Source organism: Symsagittifera roscoffensis, chromosome 9, assembly GCF_963678635.1.
Source record: "Symsagittifera roscoffensis chromosome 9, txSymRosc1.1, whole genome shotgun sequence".
Taxonomy (NCBI): domain Eukaryota; kingdom Metazoa; phylum Xenacoelomorpha; order Acoela; family Convolutidae; genus Symsagittifera; species Symsagittifera roscoffensis.
Window position 1 is genome coordinate 1,731,327 of NC_087070.1, and position 18,890 is coordinate 1,750,216.

General features: G+C 35.4%; 2 protein-coding genes across 3 annotated transcripts in view; both read right to left on the minus strand.

Moving 5' to 3' along the window:
* Positions 1-223: 223 nt before the first annotated feature.
* Positions 224-18,890, minus strand: part of LOC134853858 (serine/threonine-protein kinase 4-like) — an 80,393-nt gene continuing 61,726 nt past the window's right edge. The window contains exons 2-4 of the mRNA XM_063869802.1: positions 2,555-2,831; positions 1,910-2,173; positions 224-1,637 (exon numbers count right to left, since the gene is read on the minus strand). Coding sequence (XP_063725872.1) covers positions 388-1,637; positions 1,910-2,173; positions 2,555-2,750 — 1,710 coding nt within the window. The 5' untranslated portion in view covers positions 2,751-2,831 and the 3' untranslated portion in view covers positions 224-387. The remainder of the gene's footprint in view (positions 1,638-1,909; positions 2,174-2,554; positions 2,832-18,890) is intronic.
* LOC134854200 (uncharacterized) lies at positions 5,808-13,702 on the minus strand. 2 transcript variants are annotated; one of them, XM_063870360.1, is made up of 7 exons: positions 13,387-13,702; positions 12,395-12,652; positions 11,822-12,205; positions 10,144-11,456; positions 9,529-9,871; positions 7,379-7,533; positions 5,808-6,686 (listed from the first exon to the last, which is right to left on the minus strand). In XM_063870360.1, the coding sequence occupies exons 3-7, from the start codon at positions 12,125-12,127 to the stop codon at positions 6,125-6,127; spliced, it is 2,679 nt and encodes an 892-aa protein (XP_063726430.1). In that variant the 5' UTR covers positions 12,128-12,205; positions 12,395-12,652; positions 13,387-13,702; the 3' UTR covers positions 5,808-6,124. The 2 variants fall into 2 exon arrangements, with proteins under 2 accessions (XP_063726430.1, XP_063726429.1); XM_063870359.1 differs by having other exon boundaries at positions 11,822-12,652; positions 13,387-13,701.

The following is an 18,890-nucleotide window of genomic DNA, read 5'->3' on the forward strand; positions in this document are numbered from 1 at the left end:
AATCTGAGATGAATAACTCAATTGGAAAGTTGTTGCAATAATTGTTCTGAAGAAACCGGGACTCCTTAATTTTTTGTAGAAAAACGTAATCTTCTTGGGAAAATTGATTATCTCAATTTTTTTTACTCTTCTCTCATATTTTAGTAGAGAAACATCTCTGAGGTCCTCGCCTATTCATCTTGCTGATTTATGAGCTTCCTCATAAAATGTCTCGCCTTCGTCGTTTAACTTATCGAAATATTCAATTGAAGAGTATAAACGTTTGCTGTCTACAAAAATAGAGATTGATAAAATGGACAAAGTGAGAAATAGCAATAGAAGTTCTAATCGTGGCATCAGATACCCTCGAAAACTACAATAATTATCTAGTCCGATTCAGTTCATTTGTCAAAAGAAACCAACTGAAGCTCGTTTGCTTTTGATAGCATCTACAATCGGCAGCCGCTTTGTCTCGTATCTTCTTTTCAGTGCTTCCAGCTCCTGGTTCAAACACACATCCACTTCTGCCATTTTTTGTCTCAATTCAGCCAGATTGGAATCTTCTAGGAACTCGAAATTCGTTTCGTCGTCAAAGGGTCTGACCAAATGACCCTGATGATCGAAAACCCCGGTTGATATTGAGGGGTACTCGTTGTTTCCTGGACCAGGATGGTAACCCGGAGGTTGATAAGCCACTTGATTTTTTTGTTGTTTGTTTCTGATATTATTTGTGCTCGTTTCTGAGCTACTGAGATCGACTCCCTGAGCTGCCTTTTGTTCGAAATGCTGCAAAAAGAAGGGAACTTCTTTTGAGGATGTGTGGGATCCGCGATTACTCCTGGTCTCACTCAACCTTCTCATCGTTCCATCTTCGCCTGAACCTTGACTGCCATCGTCTGCATTGTCTTCATCGTTGATAACCATCGTTTCAAACGCTTCGTTCAAAGTTTCATTTCCTGCAGTACCATTGCTAACACGTTGATTACTTCCGTTGACGAGAAAAGACCCAGACTTTATCGTCTCATTGCAGACCAGTGTTCCGGAAGTTCCAGCGGGGTAGCTTTCCTGGTCGTCACCTTTCGCCATAAAGGTCCCGCCTGAAGTGTCGTACGAATGAAACGTTTTAGCAGTACTGTAACTATCATCCTCTGCGCCAAAATCCACACTGTCTGACCCATTTTGTAAAGCTGAATTTAGAATTTTATTCTCTCTATTTCTTTTAATCGCTAGCTGCTGGCGCTTCTCTTGAGCGTCAACAATTGCAGTCGCAATTAGATCTCTTGAGGCTGCATTTTTGATAAAGTTGTGCTTAAGAAGCTTGTCGGCCGTTGCTCTTTTGTCCGGCTGCTTGACGAGACAATGCGATAAAAAGTCTACAAAGTCGTCGGACCACTTTGATTCGTCGGTTAACGTGGGGGGATCGTTGGATGATATCATAAATATAGCACGCATGGGGTGTATGTCTGAATAGGGGGGTCTTCCTTCGGCTAACTCTATTATGGTGATTCCCAGACTCCAAATGTCAGCCATGCAGTCGTAGCCCTGTGATTGGATGATTTCGGGCGCCATCCAAAACGGAGTGCCAATGAAGGTGTTTCGTTTCACACACGAGTCTGACAACTGCCCGGAAACTCCAAAGTCGGCTAGCTTGGCCATACCTGAAACGGCGAACAACATTTCCAATCGCACTCAACAGCAAATGGAGACAGCACAAACGAAATCGATGCTATCACTTCGTTCACCATGAAAGTTAACTGCTCAAATATATTTCTCATTCTCTCGTATTTCATATTCGTCTTTCATAGTTCCAAACCATTTGAAAAATATAGACTACAATTTCAAATGACATAAATGGTATCCCTTTTGCTCGTTTGCCTCAATTGAAAAATTGCATGAAATAACCTAGAAAAACCTATAAAAAAAGACTCACCGTCTTCACATAGTAAAACATTTCCCCCTTTCACATCTCGGTGCACTTTGCGACTTGCGTGCAGATACCTCATTCCTCTAAGAGTATCCTTCAGCACAGCCGACAGTTCAGATTCGTCCAGGGGCAGATTCCTGTGTCGGATGAGATCGATGACAGACCCGCCGGAACACAGCTCCATCACAATCCAGAGATCGCTGTCTTTGAAGTAACTTCCCGTGTACTTGACTATGAAGTCTGAGTTGCATTGCTGCATGATGTTTATTTCTAACACAATCACAAGTCAATCACAAGCTATCTTAAATCAAATAAAAAAAAGTAACATGAAATAACTTCCGTCCAATTTTAAATACTGGGTGAAAAAAATCCAGTTTCGTTTCACAAAAAGATAAGAATTACTTAAACTTACAATTTTCAAATTTTTTAAAACCTTCAGAATATGGATGACTTTTCACGGTGACATTTTTTCACATTTTTCGCACAAAATAAACGCTCAGCAACTATGAATTTACACGTGAGCTAGAAATCATAGGGTAATATGTTTCGTTCAGAGAAGATGAATTTACAGTTACAGTTTCAAACAGAAAAACGGCAACCGAACTAAAATTGCCACTGAATTTATCGAAAAGACACATTCTTGCGACTAACCTTTGACCACTTTCTGCAGGTCATCTTCAATTGGGACCTGTTTGATTGCAAACGCCTTTCCAGACTGCTTGTGTATGGCCTTGTGCACATATCCATACGAGCCCTTGCCTAGGATCTGGCCCAGTTCGAACACTTCGTCCAGAGGCTGGCGCAGATTCTCATCTGTCAACTGTTGCTGCCCTTTCTTCATTATCATTGATGTTTCAGTTTCAGTCTGGACTCTCTCTTTCTCTCCGCCACCAGTGAAACAATCACCTTTCAGGTTTCATATCCTCATCTTAAAAATGCGACAATCTCTGTAGCCGATTACAGTGGCAAATAGCATATAACGTTGTGGTCACAGTTATATTTGCGAAAAGAATTCATTAGATTCAATTAAAAATATTGAATCACGAAAGAATGATGTATCGCTTTTATTTGTGGAACCTGATTTTGCGAGGAAAAAATTCCAGAGTAGGAAAAAACACTGAAAAGAAAACAGAAAAAATAATAAGCACTCCCAAATACTGATCCTTACAACAGAAAAAAGTTCAGTACAACATAAAAATAAAAAGAACATGTATTATTTTCGCAACTCTAATACTTTGACCTAATGCCAAATAATATCATTCTACATAGAAAATGTTCCTTGACCACACGTGAAAGTATTTCTTAAAGAAAACGGTCCCGCTATTTCAAAAAAGCTTTTATAGTATTCGAAATTATAGTATCAATATAGTTAAGCAGGACAGCGACAGGTGAAGTAGCTTGGTCCTCCGCACCTACGCCGAAGGTAGCTGGTTCGAGGGCAGCCATGATCAGTGCTTTTCCAAGCGGATGAGTAAAAAGTCTCGGCAAATATACTCAGCTAAAAACATAAGCAAAATATGAATGCAGGTCAGGGCACAACAGCAATTCCCCGCAAAGAGCTGAACAGCTTAGCTTGTATTCAAGCTTTTTATCTCCACGATAAAAAAAAGCATTTGAAGTAAAATCGTAAATGAACTGAAAAATATGCAGGTTCAATATCCGAGATATTGCTCCAATTTCAACACTCTCAGAAGACAAAACCAATTGAATCCGCTGTGAATTGAAACAAAAATTAATTTCTGTGAAAAAAAAAGTTGATATAAATTTTCAAGAATTAGTTTACGGGTTCAAAAGATAACTTTTTGGACCACATTGCACCACTGTTACCGCGTCTTCAAGATAAACAAAACAAAAAATGAAACACGCAAAACTTTTAGGGTTTAGTACTCGTCCTCGAATGCTATTTACAAATTGTATCATATTTAGAGCAACGAGTAATTGCATTGATTAATCTTAGCAGTTTCTGGGTGTATAACAATGATACTTGTGAGCCAATTGAAGAACCAAACTTTCAAGACGAAAAATGTTCTTCAAACTTTTCTTTGAAATTATAATTACTTAATACCTGATTTTGTTGAAAGAAAAAACCCAAATCCAAAGTTCCCTTCTACTTTCAGTGGTCAGAACGAAGATAGCCAATAGACAGTTGAAGAAAAGTTAACTAGCTACAGGAAATAAAAAAACTGATCACGAGTTTCATAAAAAATTAAGATCAACTTAGAGCTCAACTTAAGATCAACTTAGAAAATTAAGATCAACTTAGAATGCTCAATTTCAAGAATATTTAATGATTGATAATTATTGATAAAACCAAATTTAAGATTAAACTCGATCAATAGTTAACATTAAGACCTCATGTCCACCATAAGCCAAGGTCCATTTTTGGCTATTTGCAATTTTTCGGCGATTTAACTGAACTTTTAAAAGCCAAAAAGAAAAAAAAATAGATGATTTCTATGCGAGTAGCACAGAATGATCCAACTACAAAAACGTACAGAGGCGATCGATGCATTTGAAACAAAGTTAATGAGCTGAGGGAGATAATTTTTTTTAGTTGTTTTGACTTTATCAACACAGAGGCGAAACTTGGCTTCGCAAACACTAGCGAGAACACGACAAAAAAGCAGCTCTATCAAGTGCAGGAAGAAAAAGTACACATAAGTCTCGAATTAACAAAAAATTCGTCTGTCTGAGATTCGAACCTGCGACCTAGAGATTAAGAGACTCACACTCTAACCACGGAGGCTTAATAGGCAATAGCCAAGCACTAGTCACAAATAAAGCAGAGAACAGATGCTATGCAATTTCCAATTCTACAGCGAAATTTCCAAATAAGTGAACACTTTCAAAGAACGCTTTTATTAGCGAGTTAGATATTGCTCTTAACAATACACTAAGCTGACGCAAGTGTAAAAAAAGGAAATTTTGCTTACATTTCTGTTTTGTGTTTCAGTAAAGGGCGAATAAATTATATATATATCTTCAAAGAAATAATATATGGCTTAAAAGCTCTTTGAATTTCAACAAAAATTAATGATTGACACGTTTCTGATCAAACTTAAATCAATTTGAGAAATCTGGATCAATTGCTTAGTTTTTGTGGCTGCAAAATCTCAAAATCAAAATTCATTTTCGAAACCAGAAGTTTTTCAGGTTTTTTTTCGCGCCATTTCCGCTTTTGTATTTGAAGAGCGTGTACGGTCTAGATTTTAGCAAAATAACTATCATTGAGCTCAAAAATAGCGCATATGCCTAAGTGCATTCATAAATGCATTAAAATTCATGAATGAACTTATGTAATTATTAGAACAATTACAAAACTTTTTCCTGAAAAAAAAAACAAGAAATATCACCAAAACCTACATAACTGTCTTCAATCCGTTCATCGACTCTTAACTAGAAAAAAAATTGCAGAACAATTAGATTGCGAATTCTATCTCTATCTTAACTTAAAAAAATGCAGAGCAATTAGATTGCGAATCCAGAACAATTAGATTGCGAATGACGTGGTGTCATTCGTACACTTCGTGTAATTTAGTCTGAAAAACATTTTGAAATATTTTGCAAACTATTGGAACTAGTTTGAGAGAAGTTTTTGATTCACAAAAGGAGCTGAATATTACCCTTTAAAATATTGGGCTCAAATTTCGCAAAAAATTGCGATTTATTAATTTTGGGAAAATGCTGCAAATTTTCACACATCGCTTATTGACTGATACCAATCCAAATTGAGAAAAACTTTAACGCTTCTTATTTCCTTAATTTTATCCGGATTACCTAAATCAGCAGAATATCACCATATCACGTGTAGCTGAAATGAATATCAAAACTTATCAGAAATCGAACCGAGGATCCTGCTATAGCTGCATGTAGTTTGATTTCCTTCACTTTTCAAAAAAATATATAAGAAAATTGTTAAATTAACAATTCAAATTTATCGATTTTAGCTAACACGACTCGCGAACGTTTAACGTTACTGCACACAGTAATTTATGAAAGTAAGTTTCTTTATGAAAAAATAACAACGCTAACATTTAAATATCTATTATTGGTACAATCAAATTTTACATACATAAATCTTCTTAAAACAACGCTGCAGCCTTTCCGGAAACGCCCACCAACTCCAGAATTTTTGGCAACCAAAAACGAAAACTTCGAATTCTGGACAAAAAATTGTCCTTGTTTTTCACGCACTGGAAGAACATCAACTCACAAATTGACTCAAAAATGATTTGTACTCTGTTTTTCTATCTGTTTCTGTAGAAGTTTATTCACATTGTCAACATGTGTATAGTTGGCCTGCAACTGTTTCTGGTATCTGAGCACAATTTCCTTTTCTTCTAACCAACACACTCTTTCTCGTTCGTACACATTAGCCTGGTGTTGTCGATCTTGTTCCAATTTTGCCAAATTTTTTTCCAGTTGCACAATTTTATCAGACAGGTTTTGAACCGCGCCATTATTCGTACTACCTCCACTGTAGTTATTATTATTGTTAACTTCGTGGTTATTACTTTTTCCAGTCACTGCCCTTCGATGCGGGGCTATGGCGCTGCTGTTTTCTCCATTTTGGATGACGTTTTTAACATGTAAATCACAATTATTGTTGTTTTTGTTCACTCCCTGGGATGTCGCATGTTGTCGCGATGACATAACTTTGTGAGTGGGTAATTGTGACGCGTGATCGCTCGTGCTTTCTCGTTGTTCTGCGTGACTGTTGCAGTGGTCGCACTGCGCTATATTGCACTTTCTGTGGGGTTGGATTTCCTTCTCCCAATTTTCACTAAAAAGTCAGTTGTCACAAGACTAAAAAAAATTATACAACATAGCCAATAGAAAGTTGGAAGAGTCAATGAACGCAAGGCAACAGGAACAAACTGCTTTAATTTTATTAAAAAACGGCAAATTTCAAAATTCAAAGAAAAATTTATGACCTTTAGTTCTTATTTCCCAAAAATTTTAGAATTGAAACATTTTTTTGATAAAATTACAACAAATTTTGAGAAAACTGGATCAATATGTATATTTTTTTATTCCGCTTGGAAACCTGAAAACTAAAATCCTCTTTCAAAACGTTTTTTCTGACTTTTACACTTTCGCTTTTCAATAGTGGAGCTTGCCTTCAAAACAAAAGAAATTAACAATTTTAAAAGAAATCAAAATTCAAACCGCGAAAAAACAATACTTGAGCGTGAATACTTTTTCTTGAAAAAATTTTTGTAAAAAACCACATAGACATATATAAGAGAATTCACTACGTTCATGACTCTTAAAGAAAGCTTCAATTCTAAACCCCAATTCTATTACTAAATGCTTCACGGAATCTGCAGTTTGAATCGTGAAAAAATTTTTGGTTCTGCCAGCAAATTTATATGCCTCGTCTGACAATAGTTATACATTCTTGATACAATTTTCTCAAAAATCCGAACTACTAACTACAAAACACGAAATATCGATTAGACTGATTTAATTTACCTCCTCGTTTGAGGTGTAACATTAATTGTTGACTTGTGGTGCAGCAGTTGTTGAGTTTGTTGCAGCTGTACTTGCAGACTTTGTATGAATCCTCGTGACTGTCTCAACTCATCAGTTAGCTTCAACTTCTCACTCTCACTTGCGGTCGCTCCTTCCTAAAAACAGATTCATGTCAAAAATTCTACGCCAAGCTGCACTCCACATACGGAAGCAAAAAAGAGTGAAAAGGATCATCATTAAAAATCAAAATAAGTGAATAAGCTTTGAAAAAGTAAAAATGTCGCCCATGGGATTCGAGCTTACGACCTTCAGATGTTGTCTCGATAATTTGTGCCTTAGGCACTTGCTAATTTTCATAGGTTCTAAAATGTAAACAGTTCTAAAATGTGAACAGGTCTTGAAAAATGCGTCATAAGCCCTTGCCATTATTCATAGATTCTAAATCTAAGAATTTCTAAAATGAAAACAGACCCATACTCTCAAAAATTTGATTCATAAAAGCGCATCTGACAAACTCAACCCAGGTGAAGTAGTCAGTAGAGATCAGTTCATCTAGCAAAAGAAAAGAAAAGTTCGATTATTTTTCAAAACATAGTATTCAGATAAAATTATCAAACGTAGCCAATAGAGTTGGAGAAGTGCCCATGAATTCGATAATAAAAACCTTTTCGGACAATTCAACACAGATCTGAAGCTGCGCTTCGCAAACACTTGCGAGAACACGACCAAAAAGCAACTCTATCAAGTGAAAACAGAAAAAGTAAAAATAAGCCTCGAATTAGCAAAAACTCGGCTACGTGTCGGATTCGAATATGAGACCTAGCAAATTTGAGTCTAACAGACTGACCACTCAGCCACGGATGCTTAAAATTCTCAAAAACTAGCCACCAATAACAAAGCTGCTAATAAATTGCCAATACAATGCAACAAAAATAGCACCAAATACAAAAGACACAACTTTTCAAGTAATAATTTGGAATATAGCGAACTGAAGGCATCCACACTGAAATTGCATGTAACAAATCGGAAAGCGTAAAACCACATTATGTATAAATTATGCATTTCAAAAAATTGCGAGATATATTGAGTAAGAAAATTTCTGAAACTGAGTTTTAATTATAATTATGTTGTTTGAAACAAATAGCTTTTTTTCGGTTCATTTGATGAATTTAAAATGCACCAACTGTGTTAACTTATTACTATTCAAATATAAAAGCACATTCTATCAAAACGCTGTAAAGGTGCCCCAAAAGTTGCACCAATATACGAAGAAAGTTCGTACTAAAACACTTTGCTGCGCAAGTAAAAAAATTGAAACTTGAACTAATAAGGATATCAAATTGAAGCTCCTTGAATTTTAAGAATCTTCTGTGAGTGACACTTTTTGGGTTAAATTATTGAGGTCAAATAATTCAAATTAGAAAAAAACTAGGTCAATAGGTCTTTTTTCATTTCATCGGGAAGTCTATTATATTAAAAACTTCTTTTAAAAATAAGTGATCACATTTTTGACGCCCTTTGCAGTTTCGTGTTTGGAGAGCTTAATATGTCTTCCATTAAGCAAATTAACTAAATTGAGTTTAAAGCACGTCAAAAATTAAAAGGCGAAAAAAAAACAAAATTGAGACTGAAAACTATAAGCTTTTTTCCTTAACATTTTCTAAGCTTTATTCCTAAAAAATGACCCTGATCGTATACTTTGAAATTTTATGTAATGTAGTCTAAAAAATGACAAAATTCAGACCAATGTTTTTCAAAACTGGGGAAAAAAATTTGAAAACAATCGAAAAAAGACAAAAAACACAAAGTTCCACCGCATGAATAGGAAAAATTTATAACACCTAAAAAAGCCAAAGTCAGAGGAAAAAAAGCTCAAAATTAGACTAAACAGCAATTTTCAAAGAGGTTTTTCTCGACTCTGCAAAAACTTTAACCGTCGATCGACTTAGAAACTTTAAATGTCGATCGACTCAGGTGTGAAAAGTCGTTGATATGATATATCATTCGACACCATTTTGAAGACTAAGTCAATTTTCTTTTTTACTGAGTCATTTCTCATCTTGTCATTTCAGGATTCCACTATACTCGTGAAATTAAATTAACAATTACTTTGTTTACTTAAAAATACACCATTGCTTTATTTTCTTTACCTGCAACTGTGTGATCTGTCCCTTGTAGAAATCAGCCGAACCCTGCAGTTGTTGCACTTTCTGCTGCAACTGGGCCACCATCGAACACTTCTGGTTCAACTCCCGGTTCAGATACGATATCTGATCCCTCATGCCCTGCATCTGGGAGTCCTTACTTCCAAGAATATTCGACAGGTTCCGGATCGTGTTTTGAGCAGCCTTCAGCTCCGTCTCGCGTCTTGACAGTTCTTCCGAGACTGCTTGATGCGAAGACACGTTCGCTTGATTCTGTCTGTATACATGTGAGAATTGTGATTCCATTTCACGATACTTTTGGTCCGCTATAGCTATTTTTTGTTCATATCTGGAATACAAAGAAGAATATTAGGAAGATCAAAAATAATAAATTAAGCAACAATCCTTCAAAAAAGCTTCCAGCATACTTATTTACCGTGAATTATATATTTCAAATTTATGAACAGTGTCCTTCTCAGTGTGATCTTGAATGAAATGATCAAAATATCAATGTTTGTTGCATGTGAGGCATTATGAAAATCTCGGGTTTTAAATAGCTCAAAAAATGCAAATAATCCTCCATCAAAAAAAATATTCCGAAAAGCTCACGCAAAAACTTACAGTTTAACTAGAACTGCTCTCTCCTCGCTCCACTCATCTCGTCCATCACCTTGACCTCTGTTGACCTCCCGTGTAAATCTATCTTCGCCATTCACAGTAACAATTGAAGGGACCTGTCCATGTTTAACATCTCCATTACCTTGTTCGCTCTTAAAATAAGTGTTGTTCCAACCTCTATTACTCCTAGGATCAATTCCGCCGACATTTGCAAGTCCTCGAGATGGTGTTGCTTTCGGATCCGGAACCGACTGATTCGAGGACCAGCTGTCACTTTTCAAGCCAGACACTATTTGACCTGCACCCTGTTCTAATATAGGAGAAACTCCATTTTCCATTGTTGAAACCATGGCATATAACTCATTACAGTCTGTGTCAAGGTCATCGTATTCTAGCTCATCATGAGATTTCACCTCAATGTCATGTTCTGTGTGACCTTGAATAATTTGAACTGAATTTCTGCGGTGCTGCTCTTGACTAGAAAACCAATTCAGATCATTTTGCTGTCTATGCCGATCACAATTTTCAGCTTTCGTGCTTCGAGGAGGAACTATTGGTCCCTCGTAAAATGGGTTATTAGTTGCTGTATTAGACACTGGATAATGAGCATTGCTAACGTATTGTGTATTGTACTGAACTATATTATTTATTGCGTAACTATTACCCGGTTTTACCCCGTTACTATCCACATCTTGGAAGTTTTTGGTGCTATTAACATTAACAACTTGTTGTTCAAATTCTGAATCTTCCTTAATTGGACTGTGCGCTAAGAAGCTCCTTCGAAATTGGTCGCTTTCGTATCTCAAAGCCTCGATATTTCGATCTCCGACAGCCCACGAATAGCGTTTAGACGCATCTCGATATACTAAATTTGGGCCCGCCCGCGACCTTATCGGCACTGCTTGCCCCTCGTAATAAACCTCTCTTGCTTGTTCGGCGCTAACAATTGGGCGAAAATAATTCTCAGATCTGTTCATGTTTTGTTCTTGCGCAGGGTTGATGTTACTAATCGGTTTAAACGCCGACCGATTTTGAGAAACGTCGTTACTCGAATAACTGTGGCTGGTCTGACTCATGAGTTTGTTGCTTAGCAACTGGTTAAACTGGTCATTACTGCTACTATGACTGATTGAATTTCGCTTTTGTTTGTTTGAAGATAGATCTTTATCCGAGCCCTTTCCCAAGGAAAATCTTCGCATTTGAGCAACTATGTTGGGCAGGCTGCCCAAAAATTTGGATCCCTTTTTGTTCAGTTTTTCTTCAGATGATCTTCTACTAAGTTGGTTGATAGGTCCAAACTGATGGTAGTTCATCATCTAAATACGTCACAGGAATCACGAAAATAGGTGCAATTAAAAAAGAAAAGACGGGTCATGTCGAATTTAGTAGAATATATGATCATTAAAGCGCGGATTAAATTTCAGGAAACTTCTTTAATTGGCATTCATTTGTTCCAGCTAGTACAACTTGAGAAAACCGGATCAATACCAAACTAAAATCCAAATACTAAGATCCAAACTAAATATCAAGCACAATTTTTTGTACCAATTCACTTTTGCTCAACGAGTTTAGCGCCATTTTTAAAATGACTTCCTCAGAACCACTTTTTGAAAAAATGAGGATTTATAAAAAAATTATTCGGTATGAACAAATATAACGGATGAAGCTGGAAAACACTTACATTTGCCGGAGTATAGTATGGCGGATAACTGTTCATTTGCTGGTACATCTGGTTCGATACTGATCTGCTATTATCTATCGATCCCTCTTTATTCTCGCAAATTACTGATTTTGGCACTGCATTTGTAACTAGCCCATTGCTCCCTGCAGCCTCCCACGAGAAATCATCGGTCGGAACGGTAGCGCCGCTTGCTTTGTTTTTATCGTTAGCGTTATTTTGTTTCGACTTGGCGCCATTTTTGTTTTTCCCTTTGCGGCCAGATTGTGGATTCTGGGATATTTGCTTTGATCCCGACTTGCTCTTCATTTTCGCTGAGACCGTAGTTGAAATTTGAATGAAGACAACCGCAACACTTTCAGTGGTTGCAAATATTGACAAAATGCACTGGAAATACAAACCCAAGAGTATAATAAATCTCAACTATACCTGTCGTCTGTCACATAGTTAGTTCTCCGTGGCGTTCAAATCAAGAAGAACCACTGAGTTTGTTCCATTTGTAATTAATTGGCACAAAAATACTAACTAAGACTATAGTACTAAATGTGCACCTGAAAGGTAAGAAAACGAGGTTACCTTGTTTTGGTGCGATTGTCAAGTATAAACAGTATATAAACAGATGACCAGTTTTGGTGTAAACTAAATTCTATTCTAATTTTGAAAACCACCAGTGATTTTAAGCATTTTATCCGCTTCGATAGTTAACCACGAAATTGTATTTTCCTCGATCTTCAACTCCGCGTAATTAAAAGAAAATATTTCGAAGGAAATTACTGTCGTTTGGTTCATTTTCCATTCACGTCCAAATAGAGTTACAGGTCACATTATTCCATTCTGAAAGGCAGGCGGTTAATTAGGTCATGGGAATAAATATAACCGAACAATATACATTATATCAAAATTGTATTTGGAAGTATAACGAATAACTTACCATTGAATTTGAACTACTATAAGGGCAAAAAAACTTTAAATCAGAAATGCACAGCTATTTCTTATCACAGTGAAAAAAAAACAGGTCGCTCTATTTCATCTAAGGGGATAAATTACAAAGGAGAGTTTAGAGATATGGATACTTATTAGACAAACCGTGATAATTCCTTCTTCCTTTCAGGTGAAAGCAAGAGCCAGCCTTTCATAAAATTGTCAATTCAGACTTACAGCAAAGTATACGGCGGCAAAGGCATCATTGCAACAACGCATAGCTCAATTTAATAGAAAAACCCCCGCTTAAAAATTCAACCTCTTCACGGATTTTTTGGTACTATGTTACAGAGTCATTTTTTTCAAGAAGTCGTTAACATTTTTAAGACCGCTTATAAGTTCGGAGCAGAATTTTATCCCCCATCAAAAAACTGCGGGTAAAAATGCCAACTTACAAATTTAAATATCCTCACTTTTCCGGATCACTCGGAATACACTGATAGCATAAGTTGCTTAGATCCAGACGGTTCAAGAAAAACATGAATACAGTAAAGTTTTTAAAAAGACCAATTTATGCAACTATATGCCTTGCAGGCGTTCCCAGTTCTTTACCAAACTTGAATGTAAATAGAAACAAAGTGGCAAACCTTCAGGTGTGATTATTTTCATATTTCAGTTGAAGCTCTCACGGTCAAAGTAACGCAACCAGTTTTGATATCATTTATAATGTCAACTGAGTTCTTCGCTTTATGTAAACCTAACGACGGAAGTGGAAATTTCCTGCAATCCATTAACCAGGTTGTCTCAAGTCGATAAATGAACTTTATAGAAAAATAACTCGAATACCTTAGATAGTACAATTCATTCAACTTTACTTCTAAATTCATGCCCGAAACAAAAATTCTACAATAAATGACACTGTCACAAAACTACAATATAAAATTTAAAAATATATACATATTAAGCAAAACTTTTTGCTGAAACTGAAGAACTTAAGTATCAAAAACTCGTGCTTTATTTACAATAATTAATTCGAAAAGTTTAGAGCTTCTTATATCACACTCGGATTTTAAGCACACGGCACAACTGTAACATTTAAAAAACCAAGCCAGCATCCACCGATCACTACGGATATACACTGCAACTTCCTTCACAAATTCAGGAACGATTAAACTTCAGAACTGTTTAACTTCGAAGTAATTTTTTTTTGCTGTTGATGAATCAACACCGCTTTGAGATGATATCTCACTTGACGCCATCGGGCTTTTATTGCTCTGACCACGCCTAGGTTGTTTTTCCTTCCCGATTTTGACAACCTCAAGAAAATCTAGAACGAGGGTCAAGTGTGGCTTTATATGCTTTATATTAAAACCCCTTCAGTCATAATTTGGATTCCAGAAAAAAAAACACTCGAAAAAGCTGTCTGAGTCGAAAAAAGATGGGCTGAATTTTTTCGGTTTTCAGACTGTATTAGACAATTTTTGAAAACATGACAACCTCCAGATTAGTTTCTTATTATAAATTAAACGTTATTCTGGCACTTTCCTTATTCTAGTATAAATAGGTAAAAAAACTAAAATACTCGAATACTAAGTTTCTCCCCATTTTTCATATGGTCGGAACAAAAAACAAAACTTAAGCAAACAAAAAAGAAAGTAGATATCGAATCAATTAAATATTAAAAAACCAGCATAAGACAGAACATCGCATCTCATTGAAACTGTATGATATCTATTTATCTACAGTATTAATTGATTCTGAAAGAAAAATTAACTTAACATAATTTTGTTTTAAAATACTGATAACAAACATAGTTCTCAGATTATCTTGCCTTTTTTCGAAATAAGTCGCATAATTTGTCGCTTTTAGAAATAAGTCAGTGCTGTGGTAAATATGTCGACAAAAATAAGCAAAGCGGAGACAATATAGTGTCAGATCTAAACTCTAAAAGCAGGAAACTTTCAGTTTGCAGAAAACTAAAGGTCCTTTTGTAACTAGCATGGACATAACATCTACACCTCGTGTGCTGAATCAGCGACTCGAACTCGAATTGCTTATAAAATTAAGCTAAAAATGATACTTTTCAGCTAGATAAAACCAAGAAAATGTTATTTTTAGATGTAATAACTCTTGGAAATCCTAAGTTTTTTTTAAAAAAAAACAAAAAACAACCAAGAAACAGTTGGATATAGTCAATGATCTCAAGCAAAACAGAAAAAATTAATTGACTTTTTGAAACTTTCAGAATTCGAAACATTATAATATCCATCTGAAGTCCTCTAAAACTCATTCAAGTAATTTATGATGAAAACTTTTTTAATTAAGCTATCCTAATTAGAGAAGAAAGGATCAATAGGCATTTTTCAATCCACTGGAAACTTAACAACCCACTTCCGAACTAAAAAAAATCGTATTTTTTGCGTTATTTTCACATTTAAATGGATTGCTTAATTTGTCTTTCCTATAGCAAATGATCTTTAAATGAACTAAAAATTATAGCCAACAGACAATTGAAAAGCCTAAAAGAACAAGGAAACCGAAAAAATTTGATTACTTCCTAATTTCGAAAATATATCATGTTGAATTCCAAATAAGATTCATCATTGGCTAATTTTTCTTAAAATTATCCCATTAAGAGGAAAGTTGATTAATAAGTTAAGTATAAATTCCTCTCGAAATTCAGAAAATTAATGTCCAATTTTGAAAATAGAAACGATTCACACTACATTTTGCTAATCAATAGTGGAGTTTGCCTACAAACCAACTGACTAAAAAGACATCAAAAGTCGAAACGCAAAAAAAAATCAAATTTGAGCGTAAAAAAACTACCTAAAAAAGTTTCTTCATCAGATTCCTTCTTTTTATTCAAGCCAATTTTAAATCGGCATATTCTTTCGGTATCTATTCGCCTATAAAATTGTGTGATTTCTGATGTGAGTTTTTAATTTTTGGGTGAGCATACCATCGCATGTTCATCCTGATCTGCAACCACATAGCAGCTTCAGACAACTAGCATATCTTTTAGACTACATTGCAAATGATGCAGAAGTGAAACAATTCGAGTTAATATTCAAAACTAGAATCGGATCGCTGGCAATAAAGTTTTTCGTTAAGTTATTCAAAGGATGAGATATTCAAGAATGTTTTGATATCTTTGCAACCAGTAAAAAAAGTTTAAAAAAAAATTCAAGCAAACTATTTACATGGTAAACACTGTTTGAGGGCTTGATTGAGCTAGCGAAGTTTTTAAGCAGGCTTTTCAGGTGGAAAATTGTATCTGCCTGGTTCAATTCGCTAGCAACTTCAGACCACTGGTATGTTTTTAGACTACATTGCAAATGATGCAAAAGTGAAACAATTCAAGTTGATGTTCATAACTAGAATCTGATCACTGGCAATAAAATCTTCCATTAAGTTACTCAAAGGATGAGATATTGAATAATATTTTGATATCTTTGCAATAAGTAAATAAAGTAAAAAATAAAATTTTTCAAGCTAACTATTCAAATGGTGAAACATTATTTGAGGGCTTGAATGAGTTAGCAAAGTTTTTCAATAAAACTTTTCAGTTGGAGAATTGTTTCTAGAAGCAATTGCAAAAAAAATAGAAGCAATTTATTCAAAAGATGAGAGTAATTAAACAACTACTTTTGGTTTCGATAGCTTCAAATATAGCAAGCGATTCAAGTGGTGAAACTTCGAATGCATGCTTTCAGCTAGCTCACATCAGTAAATTTGGCGAGCAAAATTTTCATGGGAATCAACAGTGAGCAACTAGAAACTTATGCTGAGATTGTGTAGGAACAGAAAAAATGATACCTCTGAAAAAAAGATGATATATTTGAAAATTTCGAAGCAAGCTTAGCAAATGAAATAACTGTATATAAGTCACTTTAATTTCGATTGCAGGAAATTGTTGCGCGAAAAGATGAAAAACTTTTTCAATCAAGCATGTCGAGCGAAAAATGCTAGAATTTTTTGATAGGCTGTATTGATAGCCTGGGTCGGCTCGCAAGTTATTATATTTCAAGCAAGCTATTCATCCAGGCTATGAAACTTCGAAATATTTAGAGTTGTTTTGATTGCTTAAATCGTCAGAAAAAGAACATAGTTGGTTCAAACTTCGCACTCTCAAAGTTAGTTTGAAAAAACTGGGTCAAACTGGCTCGAACCAAATCATTTTCAAAACTGCTGTTCAAATAATGCAGGTCCCAAAAAAGCTAATATAAACTTGGAAATGCGTTAATGAAATCAGAAAACCAATTTTAAATTTACGACAACTAATTTCCCAAGATATCAGCTCAAGGCTGTTTGAATTTGGAGAATCTGAAATGATAAGTCTTTCACCGATTAAAAAAATCAGTAAAAAACAATAGATCAATCAGTAACTTTAACTCTACTGAAAAATCTGGATATTAAAATCCGTGGTTCGTATAATATCAAGAGAAAACTGAGCAAATATGAGGAGAATTTTCGAAAAAGTTTTCAGACTCTGATTTCAAGATAGGTTGAACAAGCCATTTATTCAATCCTAGACAAAATATCTGTCTACATATTTAACCTTGTCCTAGATAAATGGCTCTTATGTCAGTTGAAACTCCTGTAGAATTAAACTCGAATGAAATTTTTAGAAATTTCTGGCTTATTCGCTTAAAAGACTAGGGGCCCAGCTGAAAGCTGGAGAGACCTGTTTGATTATTTTAATATTGATTATTTTAAAATTGTTTTAAAATTTCAGGTTTCTCAAGTCGATAGAGCCCTTCCTACGCAAAAAAAGTGAAAGAGAAGCTTATGCATTCATTGGTAACGCTTTGGTAAAAAGTTTTCATGAGGGAACTTTTCAAGTCCATAGGTGTTTCTCTAGACAATTGGGGCCCAGCTGGAAGCTGGAGAGACCTGTTTGGTTACTTCAGAAAAAACCAGGGTTGGCAAAATGTAAGTTAAAAACAAAAATAACAAACTAACTGTTATTTATCGAAAAAAACATGTTATTTTTGTTAAATTGTTAATTAAATTAACATATCAACAAGAGTTGAGTTTGTTGCACAGAAACGCCAACTTTCCGGCTTTCTCAACGCCGAGTTGAGCACGAAGCTTCCCATACGTCAGGTGAGATTTTTCGCTCTGTAGTTTGTCAAGTGAAACTGCAATTGGTTTGAAATTTTTTTTTCATCCGTTCGAGATTCGCTACAATCGTTTCGGAACAAGCATGCAGTATAGTTGCGTTGTGTTTTTCTAAGAATTACTCATATTTCTAAGAAATAGCTAACATCACTGTTAGAAATTGTAAATAACACTGTAAGTTAAATTCAATGTTAAATAACAATGTTAAATAACATGCCAACCCTGGAAAAAACGTTATACAAATTTTTGATGAAATACAAAAAAACTCAAAACAAAGCCAATAGCACCAAGCAAAAGCGAGAAAACGTAAGCATAGCGGATTCCATTGTCTAAAAAATACACACAATAACTATATTGAATCTTTGTTCCAATGCCAAAAAACTTTTAAAAAAACTTTTCCTAAGTGTACAGCTCTTCCACGAGACAAATTAAGGACCAGCCGCTTGGGCAGGGGAGTTTCCTACAACCTGGTCTATCGATTAAACCCTTAATCCCAAATCTGGATGGGTAGTTTTTGAAGAAATCGAAAAAGTTTGAAAAAATGGCCTAAAAACCGAAAAATTGACTATTCCTAAGTGTATAGCTCTTCCCCTAGACAAATTAGGGACGAGCCGTTTGTGTAGGGGGGTTTCCTACAACCTGGTCCATCAATTAAACCCTTAATCCCTAATCTGGACGGGTAGTTTCTGAGGAAATCGGAAAGATTTGAAAAAAGGCCAAAAAAGTGACTTTTCCTAAGTCTATAGCTCTTCCCCTAGGCAAGTTAAGGACCAGCCGCTTGTGCGGGGGAGTTTCCTACAACCTGGTCTATCGATTAAACCCTTAATTCCAAATCTGGATGGGTAGTTTTTGAGGAAATCTATAATTTCCGAAAAAAATAGGCAAAAAATCAAATAAGTGACTTTTCCTATGTCTATAGCTCTTCCCCTAAGCAAATTAGGGACCAGCCGCTTGTGCATGGGAGTTTCCTACAACCTGGTCTATCGATTAAACCCTTAATCCCAAATCTGGACAGGTAGTTTTTGAG